General features: G+C 47.4%; 2 protein-coding genes and 1 long non-coding RNA gene across 3 annotated transcripts in view; 2 read left to right on the top strand and 1 right to left on the bottom strand.

The window, feature by feature from the left end:
• The window catches only part of LOC121914958, a 7,544-nt gene extending 1,182 nt beyond the window's left edge, over positions 1-6,362 (bottom strand). The window contains exons 1-6 of the mRNA XM_042438785.1: positions 5,420-6,362; positions 4,733-4,818; positions 2,608-2,715; positions 1,859-1,998; positions 1,163-1,259; positions 299-423 (exon numbers count right to left, since the gene is read on the bottom strand). Coding sequence (XP_042294719.1) covers positions 299-423; positions 1,163-1,259; positions 1,859-1,998; positions 2,608-2,715; positions 4,733-4,818; positions 5,420-5,553 — 690 coding nt within the window. The 5' untranslated portion in view covers positions 5,554-6,362. The remainder of the gene's footprint in view (positions 1-298; positions 424-1,162; positions 1,260-1,858; positions 1,999-2,607; positions 2,716-4,732; positions 4,819-5,419) is intronic.
• A 175-nt stretch (positions 6,363-6,537) lies between these two features.
• Positions 6,538-7,420, top strand: LOC121914962. The gene is made up of 2 exons (XR_006100612.1): positions 6,538-6,944; positions 7,120-7,420. It is a non-coding gene; the product is annotated as an uncharacterized LOC121914962 (long non-coding RNA).
• A 1,171-nt stretch (positions 7,421-8,591) lies between these two features.
• CDT1 (chromatin licensing and DNA replication factor 1) overlaps positions 8,592-13,302 on the top strand; it is a 10,422-nt gene continuing 5,711 nt past the window's right edge. The window contains 5 exon segments of the mRNA XM_042438781.1: positions 8,592-10,005; positions 10,542-10,742; positions 11,070-11,299; positions 11,941-12,135; positions 13,281-13,302. The exon segment at positions 13,281-13,302 is cut by the window's right edge and continues 9 nt beyond it. Of these exon segments, the coding sequence (XP_042294715.1) occupies positions 9,670-10,005; positions 10,542-10,742; positions 11,070-11,299; positions 11,941-12,135; positions 13,281-13,302 (984 nt within the window). The 5' untranslated portion in view covers positions 8,592-9,669.

Genomic DNA, 13,302 nt, shown 5'->3' with positions numbered 1-13,302 from the left:
GTTTCCAGCCAAGGATAGCTGAATGTGTATATGCAGACTCTCTCTCTCTCCAGTTCAGGATGTTGAAACAGAGCTGGACACATGGCGCCATGATGGTGTGTTGCTCACAGAGGCGTTCTCTTTCCCAAACTCCCACAGAAGATGCTCAGCATCCCACCATTTAAAGGGGACCGAGAGGGGAAAGGTCCTCTAGGAAGCCCCAGAGTACAGAGAAAGTGGGTCTGGTTGGATTGGAAGCAAAGAAGGCAGTTCTGCTCCCTCCATCCCACCCCAGTGTCCATCACCGCCTTGCACTGACCTCGTTCAGCTTGCAGGGGACGTCTGGGTACTCCTCCCTCACTATGAGGGAAAATGCCAGGGCTCCGGCAGCCCCCAGGGTTAGGAATCCTGTGCCGGGCATCAGGAGACGCTCACCAGCCCCTCCTGGAAGAGAGAAGGTCAAATGGGCTGCAATGGAGATGCCACCTGGGCCAGGGCTTAGCATGGACACCAGGGCCATAATTCTGACAGCATCTTATGCATGTGTAAATGCCCCTATGGAAGCAGTGAGGCTTTTGCTAATCTAGTGCCAAGCATCTGCCTTCAGCCCAAGGTTATGGAGGCAGAATTGTGCTCTCTGTGCTGCTGTGCTTGTAGTGCACAGGTAGGTGAGCGCACAGCTGTACCTTTTGGTGTAAATCTAATTGTGCATCATTGTCATTCAGCACCAGGGCTGCACAGTCAGCACATCACTTTGCATGAACTGCAGTCCTTGTGCTGAATGGCAACAATGCACAACTGGATTTATACCAAAAGGCACACCTACCTGCGCACTGCAAGCACAGCAACACTGAGAGCACAATTCTGCCTCCATGGCCTTGGGCCAAAGGCAGATGCTTGGCCCTAGATTAGAAAAAGCCCCACTGCTTCCACAGGAGCATTTACACATGCATAAGATGCTGTCAGAAGAACGTGAAGACCATAGAAGCTATCCAAAAGTGGAGCAGACTTCCCCAAAGGGTGGTGGACTCCCCATCTTTGGATGATGGATGGGCATCTTTTGGGAGTGCTTTAGCTTTAGTGTTCCTGCATGGCAAAGTGTAGTACTACATGGCACCTGGGGGGCCCTTCAAACTCTCTGAGCTGCTGTGTAAATGGACTCCACTCTGACAAGGTTTCTCACCTGTAATGAAGGTGTAGGACCCATTGGGATTGTCCTTGACCAGAGGAAAGAATGCCTTCCAGGCAGTGAAGGTGCTAAGGAGGAGCGTGTCCAAGACCTGCAAGAGAGGCATTGTGTGGCATATTGTCCGGCAACCGTCTCCTGGCTTACTACAGCAAATCTCTTCTTCCCTCCCAGACCAATCCATTGCAAGGGGGAAGCCCAGAAAGGTTTGGGAACCGCTCAGTTTAATCAAGGAATGAGGACACCTTCTCTTATTTGGTCTCTGGAGTTTATCACACAAAGGAGTTTATCCCATGAATATCCTGGAAAACAATTTCGCACAACGTCGCACAAAACCCGTTGTTAAAGTGGTTGCAAAGAAGCACTAACACATCTTTTTACTTTTGGGATTTCCACAACAACACCTTTCCGATATCACTTCGTTTGTGCAATTGCGTGCGATAAACATTTGCACAATTAGTCACCATTTCCGCTTCATTTGTGGGATGAATGCGCTTTAATCTCTCTTTAATGCTGAAATCAGCCTCAGTGTGATAAACTCCATGATTAAAAGTGTGGGGTCCCTTTTCCAGTGCAAACGCAGCCAAGAGTGGCAAAAGGGCACGAATAAAATTGTTGGGGTGGTGGGTGGAGATTCCCAGCACAGCAGCCCCCCAAAACCTTTCTCGAGGACCCCTCCGTTCCCATGCTCACCCGGTGCAGCTCTTTGAGGGACTGAGAAAGCGGGGGTCCTCCTTGCCACCAGCTGAAGCCCAGCGAGGAGACAACGTCCGTCACCTTCCCCACGGCCTTCAGGAGGGCTCCCTTGGCGTCCTCGGCCCCTTCCTCCGACCCTGGAAGGAAAGAGAGGGCAGATAGCCATAAAAGGCTTGCATTCGTGCTGCAAAAATAACCCATTTTGACACCGCTTTAACTGCCATGGCTCCATGGTACGGATCCCTGGGATTTATAGTTTGGTGGTACACCAATTTAATACAGTCGTCCTTCCACGTCCACAGATTCTGCATTCATGGATTCAACCATCCGTGGCTTAAAAATATTCCCACCCCCAAAAAATCCCCAAAGCAATTTGATATTGCCGTTTTATATAAGGAACGCCATTCTACTTCTCCATGGTCTATAATGGGACTTGAACGTTCACAGTTTTTAGTATCTGCTGCAGATGCCGAAAACAAACCGCAGCGGAGACCGAGGGCCCATTTATTAAAAAGAAAACGAATGGCAGGGAAAGAAATGCAGAAAATTAAAATGATTGAAAACCATACGAAGTCGGGGGAAATCCTTAGGTTCTCAATGACTTTACAGCTGCATTTTCTCCACCGTTTTCCCTTCCGCATCCTTGCAGGAAAATAACATTTCTGGAACCGCGATGCAAACCCAGCCGTCTTTCCAAAGGTTGGCTAGTGAAATTGTTCTCAGATTTCCCATAAGCCCTTCCTTACCTACATCCCCAACGAGCGCATGGAGGCGATCGCAGGCCGAAGGTGGCAAAAACTGCCTCAGTTTCTCCAGTCGGCTTTCATCCCGGGAAATTACGGCAACTTGGAAACCTGTATAGATGACACACAAAATCAGAGCCGTGGGTGTGATCTGACCCATGTCCGAACAATTGTGGGTCTGCCAGACTCTGGTGCAACTTGATTTGGGTGTTAGATCCGTTTCTGAGCCCCGGGTTCAAGTCTGGGACAGATCACTGGATAATCAGAGAGACAAGAGCACCTCTGGGCATGCGCAGAGTGCATTTTCACATAGGCACAAAGAAACCCTCCCTCCTTTTTCTAGCCATCTTCAATGCAAAGTCGTTTTGGGATCCGGCGGCACTCTTTCTTGAAATCAGTCGGTGAAAACTGACTTCTAAGGAGACCTTGGAAGTAATACATTACAAATAATTTATCTCCCTGAAATAAATTACCTTTTTAAAAAATTCTGCAGGTGGAACAAAATTTAACTTCAAAAGCAATGCAGCGGATTGGAGCAAAGTTGGCTTTTGGTGACGCAATTCTCATTTTCCTTTTAAATGTACATTTACCCAAAATCTGAAGGCATTTTGTCAGGAATTCCCACATTTTTGGGACCTTCTAGCACCAACCTTAATGATATATATCTATTTTTAGAGTAATGAAGAAAAAACAAGCCATGCAACCGAGACCAGATCAAGAGTTAGCTTTTATGAATTACCTTTAATCTCTCTCTCTCTCTCTCTGCGGGTGGAACAAATGTTCATTTAAAAAGCAGCTTAGAAGATGAGCACAACGTTCATTTTTCCACGACTCTCACTTTTCTTTTAAATGTACGTTTAACCAACATTTGAAGGCATTTTGCCTGGAATTTATCCATTTTTACAATATCCCCGTATCAACCTTCCTTAATATATATACAGTATAGTAATGGAAAAGGTACAAGCCACAAACCAAGATGAAGAGTTACATTTCTCAACATCGCAATTGATAAACAATAAAAAACTGTTTTCGTCGCAACAGGAATAACATTTCAGAAAACATTCAGCCTCCGATGTCAGAATCTGGCGCATTGAATCCTATGGCCATGTGGTTAGTGCGATTCGGTGTTCACACCCGTGGACGATTGTGTATTCACTCCATGGGTGTGCATTCACACTTGTGCACATGTGTTGTTTGGAAAACCAGAAAACCTATACCTTCAATGGTTGTGCAAAGAGGGAATTTCAGCCGGTGTTGCTTTACTTGTGACATAAATGTCGCACTTTCCGCTTTTCGCACGGCCGTGAAAGGTATGAGAGCCATCTCTGGTTTTCATCACAGTCCTGTTTTTTTGAGTCAAATCATTACAAGTAACATATTTTTTTAATTTTGCAAGTATGTCAAAAGCATCTTCGTTGCAAAGTTAGCAGGCGATTATATCCTCTATAAATATAAAACAGAACCTGCCCCTTAAAGGTTTCCACTAAGTGACTTCCTTCTCCACTAATCTACTCATCATCTCCGTTCCTGATTTTAAATTTAATGCATGCTTTACAACACAGTCCTCCAGAACATTTCCTGTCTTGAAATAGTAATTTAATCCATTTGCTCACATGATATACATACCCTCATCAAAGGTCCCTTACTCTTATATCGTATATACCCTTATCAAAGTCCCCTTGCTCATCTATCCTATATTCCCTTATCAATGTTCCCTGGTCTTACAACCTCCTCGTTCTAATTTCCATCATTGGAAACCATTCTCTCTCAATTACATCCATATCCTTATGATTTAAGTGGGAAGTCAGTTTATCTGTTTCTGTCCTTTCCAAGGGTTTTAATAACCATCCATCATCTTCTATCTCAGGCATTTCCCATCTTTTCCAATATCATCCTATTATCGTTCCGGCCGTCGATATTAAAAGTAATAAACTCGCCGATTATTTCTTTTTCAAAGTCGGGGAGGAACTTTGTTTAGCGAATATATTTCCAGCCTCATTTTGTATTTTCATCCGTAGCGTCTTTTCAATCGATACGCGGATTTGTTCCCAATGTTTTTCCAGCTCTGGACGGCGCCGTCGTACATGGCGTTATAATATAAATAATAGTTTGGCAGCGTGAATCTTACCTTTTTCCAGCAGCGCTTTGACAATCCCCGAACCAACGGTGCCAGCGCCGCCCAGGACCACCACGACTCGGTCCGAGGCAGACATCCTAGGAAAGAAAGGAAGGAAGAAAGAAAGAAAGAAAGAAAGAAAGAAAGAAAGAAAGAAAGAAGGGAAAGACAGAGAGACCTTGCTGGAAGACAGGCCCCCAGGAAGGATGCCAAGTGGCTCTGCCGCTCCCATGCCAGGGAATAAATAGATGGAGACCCCAGCAGCCCCACCTCCAAGCCCACCCCCCAAGTCCCATCTCTCCACCTCCAGATTCCTTCTCTGCAGATGTGCAAAAAGGAAGAAGGAAAAGGAGAGGAAGCAATGGGGTGCTATTTCGGCTTCCCCAAAGGGCAAGGGCAGCCAGACCTGTTCCAAACCCTTTGCCCCCGAAACCCCCCAAATCTTGCAAGGTCTTGAGCCAAATGTTCAGCAGAGCCCTATGAGAGCGTCTATGGCCTCAGTGCGGTCTGCACTGCAGGGATGGTGCAGTTTGGTACCACTTTCTGGGTTGGCTTTTTGTGGGGGCTTTTGGGCGATGTGGCCGCCTTCTAGAAGAGTCTGTTTCTGATGTTTCACTGAAAAGGAGTTTACAAAGAGGTATGAAAGTGCATTTAAAGCGCCCTGCTAAATGGCGAGTAACTGCGCAAAGCACCTATCACCTGCAATGGCGCAAATAAAGCCATGCGTCGGAAATGCATTGCCGCTGAAACTCCAAAAGTGAAAAGATGCGCGTTGATGCTTCTTTGTGACCACTTTCACAGCGGGTTTTGTGCGTTATGTTTAATCCCGCCATTTCCTGGGATATTCACGGGATAAACCCCGATCCCCTTCGTGCCACAGACTCCTACAATTTGTTTGGCCTTATTCCATATGCTTCTATCAAATCCCAGGTTTCCTCTATTACATAATCCTGCCTCTCCTCTAAGAAAGGTGCGTCCGGAAGGGAAGCTGTCAAGATGTCCATACGGATCATCTCCCTCAGTTTGAGGAACCCTTCTTCCATGTGAGGTCTCTCAACATCTTCCCCAACATTGCATTGGATGATGCATGCGGAGGGAATAGGGATGGGAGCCGCATCTGGAGGCAGGGCCTGGCTCTCCGTTTCTGGGCCTCTTCCTCCCTCGGAGAGACTTCATTGGGATGAGCGTTCATTAAGGCAGCCATCTTGGCCATACAGGGCTTTCAGGGTTAGATGCTCGGCTTGTGTCTAGCTAAGGCCTCTCCCACACTATCCTTTCATAGCTATCTCTCTCTCTCTCTCTGTTTTTAATATCTATCTATATCAGTTTTCATAGATATCTATATATCTTTTTCATATCTATTTCTATTGGTTTTCATATCTATATCTGTTTATATATATATATACACACACACACATGTCTGTTTTAATATCTATCTATATTGAATTTCATATCTATATATCTGTTTTCATACCTATGTATATATCTTCTTATCTATGTAGCTATCTCTGTTTTCATACCTGTCTATATAACTATATGTTTTCATATCTATCTATCTATCTATTGATCTATATCAGTTGTCATAGCTATCTATCTGTTTTCGTGGCTTATCTATGTTTTCATATATATATATATATATGTTTTCATATCTATCTATATTGGTTTTCATATCTATCTATCTATCTATCTATTGATCCATCTATATCAGTTTTCATATCTATCTATTTTCACACACGCACACACATATCTCTCTGTGTTCATATCTATCTATCTATCTACACACTCCCCCGAGCTCTGTCTGACAGAGCAGACTGAACACCTCACAAAACTACAGATCCCAGCATTCCCCATGACATTTAAAAGCGGCCCGAAAGCGGATTATCCTGGTGCCGTGCGCAAAGGCAAGCCCTGAGGGAGAAGGGCTGCCGTAGCAGCAGCAGCAGCAGCAGCAGCAGAGAAAGGGTTAACCTTCCCGCCCGCCTCTGTCTCCAGGGGTGACGTCACGGGGTCAAGGGGAGCCGGAAGTGGCTGCAGGGAGGGGGCGGGGCGGGGGTTTGAATCCCCGCCCACCGTCCTCCTCTCCGGGACTCGGAGAGAGCAGCTCCTGCCTGGAGTCAGGGCTCTCTCTCTCTCGGGAGGGTCTGGGCCCCGGGCGGGGAGCCTGGCCAGCCCCTGGGGGAAGCCCCATCCTGGGCCAGGCGCGGGGGCTCTGTCGGCAGCGCCGGTGAGCCTTGCTGGCTGGGCTCTGGGGCAGGGCAGTGGGCGGCTTCCTCTTCTTCCTGGTGGAAAGGCCTTCTGCTGAGTGAGGAACTCTCCATCAAAGCACCCCATTGACAGGTGGCCACCCAGCCTCTGCTTAAAGGCCAAATACCATTTTAAACCCATTCTCTCCTTTCCAGGAAATGCCAAGGATGGAATAGATTCAACACAAACAGCTGCCCTTCCTGCAAGACACCCAGGTCATGCCTTCGTCCGTTGGGCTGGAGGGCCCTCGCAGTCTCTTCCAACTCTGCCGTTCTATGAGTCTCTCCCTTGTCTTTCAGGTCTGACAGAAATCCAGTGTGGCTTGGAGTCCTCCCAGAAGAGATCCATCCAAATTCCTATTTCTTAGGGTGCAAACACATCCATGGGGCAAAATGCTCTCCACCAACACCCCCCCCCCCAAACTCAATGCTATTAAAAGCACTCCTCTGCCATTAATTGCTTCTCGTTCTTTCCAGTTCTGATTTCTTCAGTCTCTCTTCCAATGAATGGTTGATCCAAGGTACAGGAAATCTTGGACTATTCTGATTCCCTCATAAGCTGGAAACTGTCCCACAGGCAACAAAAACCTGGACTACTTGCTTTGTATGCTCTGGCTACGAAGCCCATCTGGGAAGGAAGAGGAAATAAGCCAGGCGCATTTGGGGCAAGGCTTGCTTTCTTGGGTTCTTTTCTACAGCGCACAAGGCAAGCAAACTGAGGGCAGTTAAAGCAGTCTGAAACTGGATTATTTCTGCAGTGTGTTTTGGACCTTGGCTTTATGTGCTATAGCAATCTGAAATCTTTGCTGCTAGGACTCACACACACACACACACACACACACTTCTTAGGTCCAAAACACACTGCAGAAATGATCCAGTTTGAGACCACTTTAATGGCCCTGGCTCAGTGCTATGGGATCCTGGGAGCTGTGGCTTGATTTTGGCACCAAGGCTCTCTGATAACGGAGGCAAGAGCTCCCGAAACTACAGTTCCCAGGATTTCCTAACACTGAGCCAGGGCCTTTAAAGCGGTGTCAAACTGGATTATTTCCGCCGTGTGGACTGGACCTCTGTCTCCTGGCCCAATGCTGCATCCTCCTAAGTCCTTGAGAGGCATTGGTCCGCTTTGGGCCATAAATCCCAATAAATTCATTAATAGCCTTCATCATTGATCCTTCTTCCCCAGGAGGCTTTGTGGCATTTTCTTGGCTCAGCGCAGACATTGGGAAAAGGGCCAGAACTGTGCTAACTCTGGAGGTCAATCGAGGTGGGACTCATGCTGCGGTCTGCAAACTGTTCTTGGACTACACCTCCCAGCATCCTCCTACTTTGGCGATGCTGGAACAAGGCTGCTGGGGCCTGCAGTCCAACATCTAGGGGGCTTATTCCAGAAACAAACCCAGAGGTTCAACAGCAGGAACCTACTTGTAATGCCTGCTTAGAAGTCAGGTCTTTCGACTTTAATGGGGTTTTAGGCTGCAGAAATAATCCAGCTTGATGCCACTTTAACTGCTACGCTGCAATGCTATGGGATTCTGGGATCTGTAGTCTTGTGAGGCATTCAGCCATCTGACGAGAGAACTCTGGTGCTGCAGCAAACTACAAATCCCAGAATTCCATAGCATGGAACCATGGCAGTTAAAGCGGTGTCAATCTGGATTATTTCTGCAGTGAGGATGCGGTCTTTTTAAATTTAATTGGCACACTTTTCACTATATGCATCACAAACACACATATATCCTTTTGAGACCCAGGATGGATTAAAGCGGTATCAAACTGGGTTATGTCTGCAGTGCAGATGCAGCCTAACAACTTTGCTCTGGTGCCACAACAAACTGCAATTCCCATAAGTCCATAGCACTGAGTCGCAGCAATTAAAGTGGTGTCAAAGTGCATTATTTCTGCATTTTGGATGCAGAAGGTAGTGGAGTTGCCACATATTTTATTTCAATGTTACGCTGGGAGTATGAAAAAGCTACACTAACAATACACAAACACACACACAATGCACATGTATACAACATTCCCTGCTTTTTGCTATAAACAAACTAAGCTGCAACTCTTAAAGTTTGCAAGTATATATAAGTATATATGTATAAGTATAATGTGTGTGTGTATACACACAAACACACAACAAACGCACCCTGCAGAACTATATAATGTTGTATAAAAATTAAGATATAAAATTTGCAAAATAAATATATATTTGTGTATAAAACACATTACAAATTGGGGGGGGGGGTGTATTCCCCACAGTTCCATGCCCCGAAATACACACACGTATGTGTATACTGTATATTGTATACACATATAGTATACAATCTACATATGTCTGTGTATATTTTATATGTGCATATAAAACAAATGCACCCTTTAGAGTTATAGCAGTGTGTATACACACTATATATATTCACTCACACACATCTATCTGTCTATCTATCTATCTATCTATCTATCTATCTATCTATCTAGGCTAGCTAGATATAAAACAAAGGCAGCCTGCCGAACCACAGCAGCGCATAAAGCTAAAGCAGAAGTCGGGCAAATACTCGGTGCATCCAGGCTTGGCTTTTCCAAAAAGGGACGCGGCGCCTTTAAGAGGGCGGGGCCTCCTTCGCGGGAACAAGCAGCGGAAAGGGCGGAGCTTGGAGCCCAGACCCGGGAAAGTCGACAGATAGAACGTTGGGCTGCTGAGCGTTCCATCGGATGGAGCGTTGGGGCGCTGAGCGTTCGATGGCGGAGGCCCGGCGGAGCCACGTGGCGGAGAGCAAGAGGCAGCTGAGAGTCACGCAGTTCTTCCCGAAGAGCAGAAGGGCCCCGTTGGGCTCCAAGGGAGCCAAGGGCCAGCATGGCCCTCATCCGCCCCAGAAGGAGCAGCAGCAGCTGCCGCCATCCCTCCTGGCCTCGCCTCGCACCCCAGCCTCCTCGGAGCCTCCGGGAGCGGGAGCCTCGGCCGGCAGCAGAAAGAGGCCCCGGCCCCAGGAAGGCCAGCTCCAAGGCGGCGCCAGGGCCAGGAAGAGGCTGCTCATGGCCCCGGAGACGGTGAGCCTCACTCAGTCAGCCACGGACTGGTTCCTTCCCCCTCCTTTCTTTCTTCCTTCTTTCTAAGGCTGGGCTCCAGGCGGCTTTCCAAATGGAAGGGCAAGAGCTGGCCCTCGGCAGCCCCGGCTTCTTGAGCTATGATATAGGCTTAATGGAATAAGACACAATGGGGCTTGAACAACCGGGGATGTGGTAATCGTAAGAATGCCCCATGGCGCCTAATGGGGGTCCAGAGGGAGCCCTGGAGCCCAGCCCCTTCAGGGACCATGGGCCCACTCTTATACTACTCCTACTACTAGCACTACTACTCTTCTGCCATTGCACATCATGGGACAGGAGCCCCCATGGATTTGGGCATCCATAAGGGCTCCTGGGATGCATGCGGATCTTCCACAATCGGAAGGAGTCCCAAACCTTTCAGACCAAGGAATGTACCAAAGGAGGCCCTGGAGGGCAGCCTCAGCCGTTGCTCCTGCAGCAGGTATTTGGGGCCAGATGTGACTCCAGAGGTTCCTCAGCCCATGTTTCTCTTCCAGGCCTCTGAACCCACAGCCACCGCTGCTGCGCCTCTTGGGCCCCACAGCCCTTCCGGTCTGGATAAGAAGGCAAAGGAGTTGGCAAACGTGGGTCTCTCACCAGCCCTGAAGCCGGAGATGGAAGAACAAAATGGCGTGGCAGCACCAGAGGATAAGGCGAGCCTCAGAGGAGGAGGAAGGAATAGCGACACGCTTGGAAAAGTTAGTTTGGGGGGGATGGCAACTCCCAGAATGCCCCAGGTGCCAGGGCTGGGTGGCATTGGTCCAGTGGCTGCCTTTGTAATGATAACCATGAAATCTCACGTCTCTATAACCCTGGTCTTCCTGAGCTTTGAATTCTGAACAAAGAGATGCTCAAATATTTGATCATTAAATAAATTGATATGAAAATAATGTTTTACTATAAAGTAAAGTACAACGTCAAAAGGTTGAAATACGAGTTTCCTATGAAGGTGAGAGAATAGCATATAGAAATGTACACAGCTTATGTCCTCTGAACATATCTCTTTCTCCGCACTTTCCTAACAGGAGACATCCAAAGAGGAGCTGGCGGAGCTGAAAGGCCGCTTGGAGAAGATCCGCGCTTTGGCGCAGAAAGTGCGTTTGCCGGCGGGCTCCTCAGGGATGGATGGCGACGTAAAGAGCCGCCTCAACCGGGCTCGGCTCCTGGAATCCAAGATCCGGGAGAAGAGAGGATCCAGACGGGAGAAAGAGGGAAATCTGAGCAAGGAGGATCCGGAGCCAAAAGCAGAGGCCAGGTGCGTATTGGGAGACGGGGGCTTTAAGACAGTCTGGACCCAAGAAGTATATATGTGCAGAAGCTGCGCAAGGGGCAGCACACACACACACTGCCGCACACATGAGCCCCATTCAAATGAATGGGGCTCGAGCATAGGCAGAATTTGCCTTACGTGGGGGAGTCTGGAATGGATCCAGCCCTCCCTCCAATCCATCTGCCTTGGTCCAGGCCTCAGAGGGAGAGAAGAACCACTGGACCTCATCCCCTTTCCCTCCATCATTCCCTTCTCCTTTTGTGTCGTGTCTTTTAGATTGTCAGCCTGAGGGCAGGGGACTGTCTGATTAAAAATAATATTGTAAGCCGCCCTGAGAGCCTTTAGGGCTGAAGGGAGGGGTATCAATACCTAAATAAATAATAATAATAATAATAAAAGTAAGGTGAAGTTGGCTGAGAGAGTGTGACTTGCCCAGGGTCTCCCGGAGTTTTATGGCGGAGCTGGGAATTGAACCCTGTTCTCCAGCATTGCAGTCCAGCATTCAGACCACTTAGCCACACTCATCCAACATTATTGTCCAACCGCTTCTGTAGGCAAGCTTTCAACCCCAACAAATTTCTAGCACTAATCTTTCATCCATTTTTCTCTCCCCCCAAAAAAACCAGTGAGAAAGTACCAGCCTACCAGCGCTTCCATGCCCTCGCCGAGGACATCCCCCCAGGCTTGGCACTGCCCTACAAGTACAGGGTGCTGGCCGAGATGTTCCGCAGCATGGACACCATTGTGGGGATGCTCTTCAACCGTTTGGAGACGGCCACCTTTGCCAAGGTCAAGCAAGGGGTCCAGGATATGATGCGCAAGTGAGTGGGCTCTTCTTCCAGGGAAGGGAGTGTGGGGCAGTGATGACTGACCTCTGGGCCCAAGAAGTATATATGTGCAGAAGCTGCGCAAGGGGCAGCACACACACACATTGCCACACACATTGCCACACACATGTGTGTGTGTGGGGGGGTTTGAAGAAATAGTGGGCCCTTGGTATCTGCTGCAGTTTGGTTTCAGGATCCCTCGTAGATACCAAAGTCCATGGATGCTCAAGTCTAGTTATATAAAATGGGGGATGATGATGATGCTATTATTACTATTACAGTGGGCTTTTGGTATCTGTTAGGATTTTGTTCCAGGATCTCTCATGGATACCAAAATGCATGGATGCCCAAGTCCCATTATATACAATAGGGGATGAGCTGATTATGTTGTTACTATTTGGTTATTTGCTAGACTTTGGTTTCAGGACCCCCGTGGATACCAAAATCCATGGATGTTCAAGTCCCATTATATACAATAGGGTTTCCAATTTATGGTGACCCTAAGGCAAACCTATCATGGGTTTTTCTTGGCAAGTTTCATCAGAGGAGGTTTGCTGTTACTATCCTCTGAGGCCCAGTGGGTTTACATTGAGACCCAGGATTTAAACCCTGGTCTCTAGAGTCATAGTCCAGCTCTCAAACCACTGCACCAAGCTGGCTCTCTAAACAGTATTATTAACATTATATGCGTGTTTTATATATATGCACACACACACACACACACACACACACACACACACACGTGTGTTTATGTGTGTATGTAACTTGTATTTTGCATATTTATAGTGTTTTAACTTGGAATGTTTTAGATTTGTAAGCTGCCTTGAGTCCCTGTACTGGGAGGAAGGTGGGGTATAAACAAACATAACAACAACAACAACAATAATAAAAATATAGATTCACTTGTGATCCTGCCTTTCCTCCCCAAACTGGGACTCAAATTAAAAACAAACCCAGAGAAAAAGACAAAACTGGTAATATCACGCTGTAGTCCAACAAACTATAATTGAATTCTGGAAAATACAATTTCCTTTATGTGGGGTTTAAAGGGCAGTTTTCCAAGGGGGGTGTCTTTAAAAATTGATTTCTGGCTGTTAATTCTTCCTCCTCCTCCTCCTCCTCCTCCTCCATATCTATAGGCAATTTGAGGAGCGGAACGTG

Source organism: Sceloporus undulatus, chromosome 8 (genome assembly GCF_019175285.1).
Source record: "Sceloporus undulatus isolate JIND9_A2432 ecotype Alabama chromosome 8, SceUnd_v1.1, whole genome shotgun sequence".
NCBI classification, from domain to species: domain Eukaryota; kingdom Metazoa; phylum Chordata; class Lepidosauria; order Squamata; family Phrynosomatidae; genus Sceloporus; species Sceloporus undulatus.
This window is presented reverse-complemented; position numbering and strand designations above follow the sequence as displayed.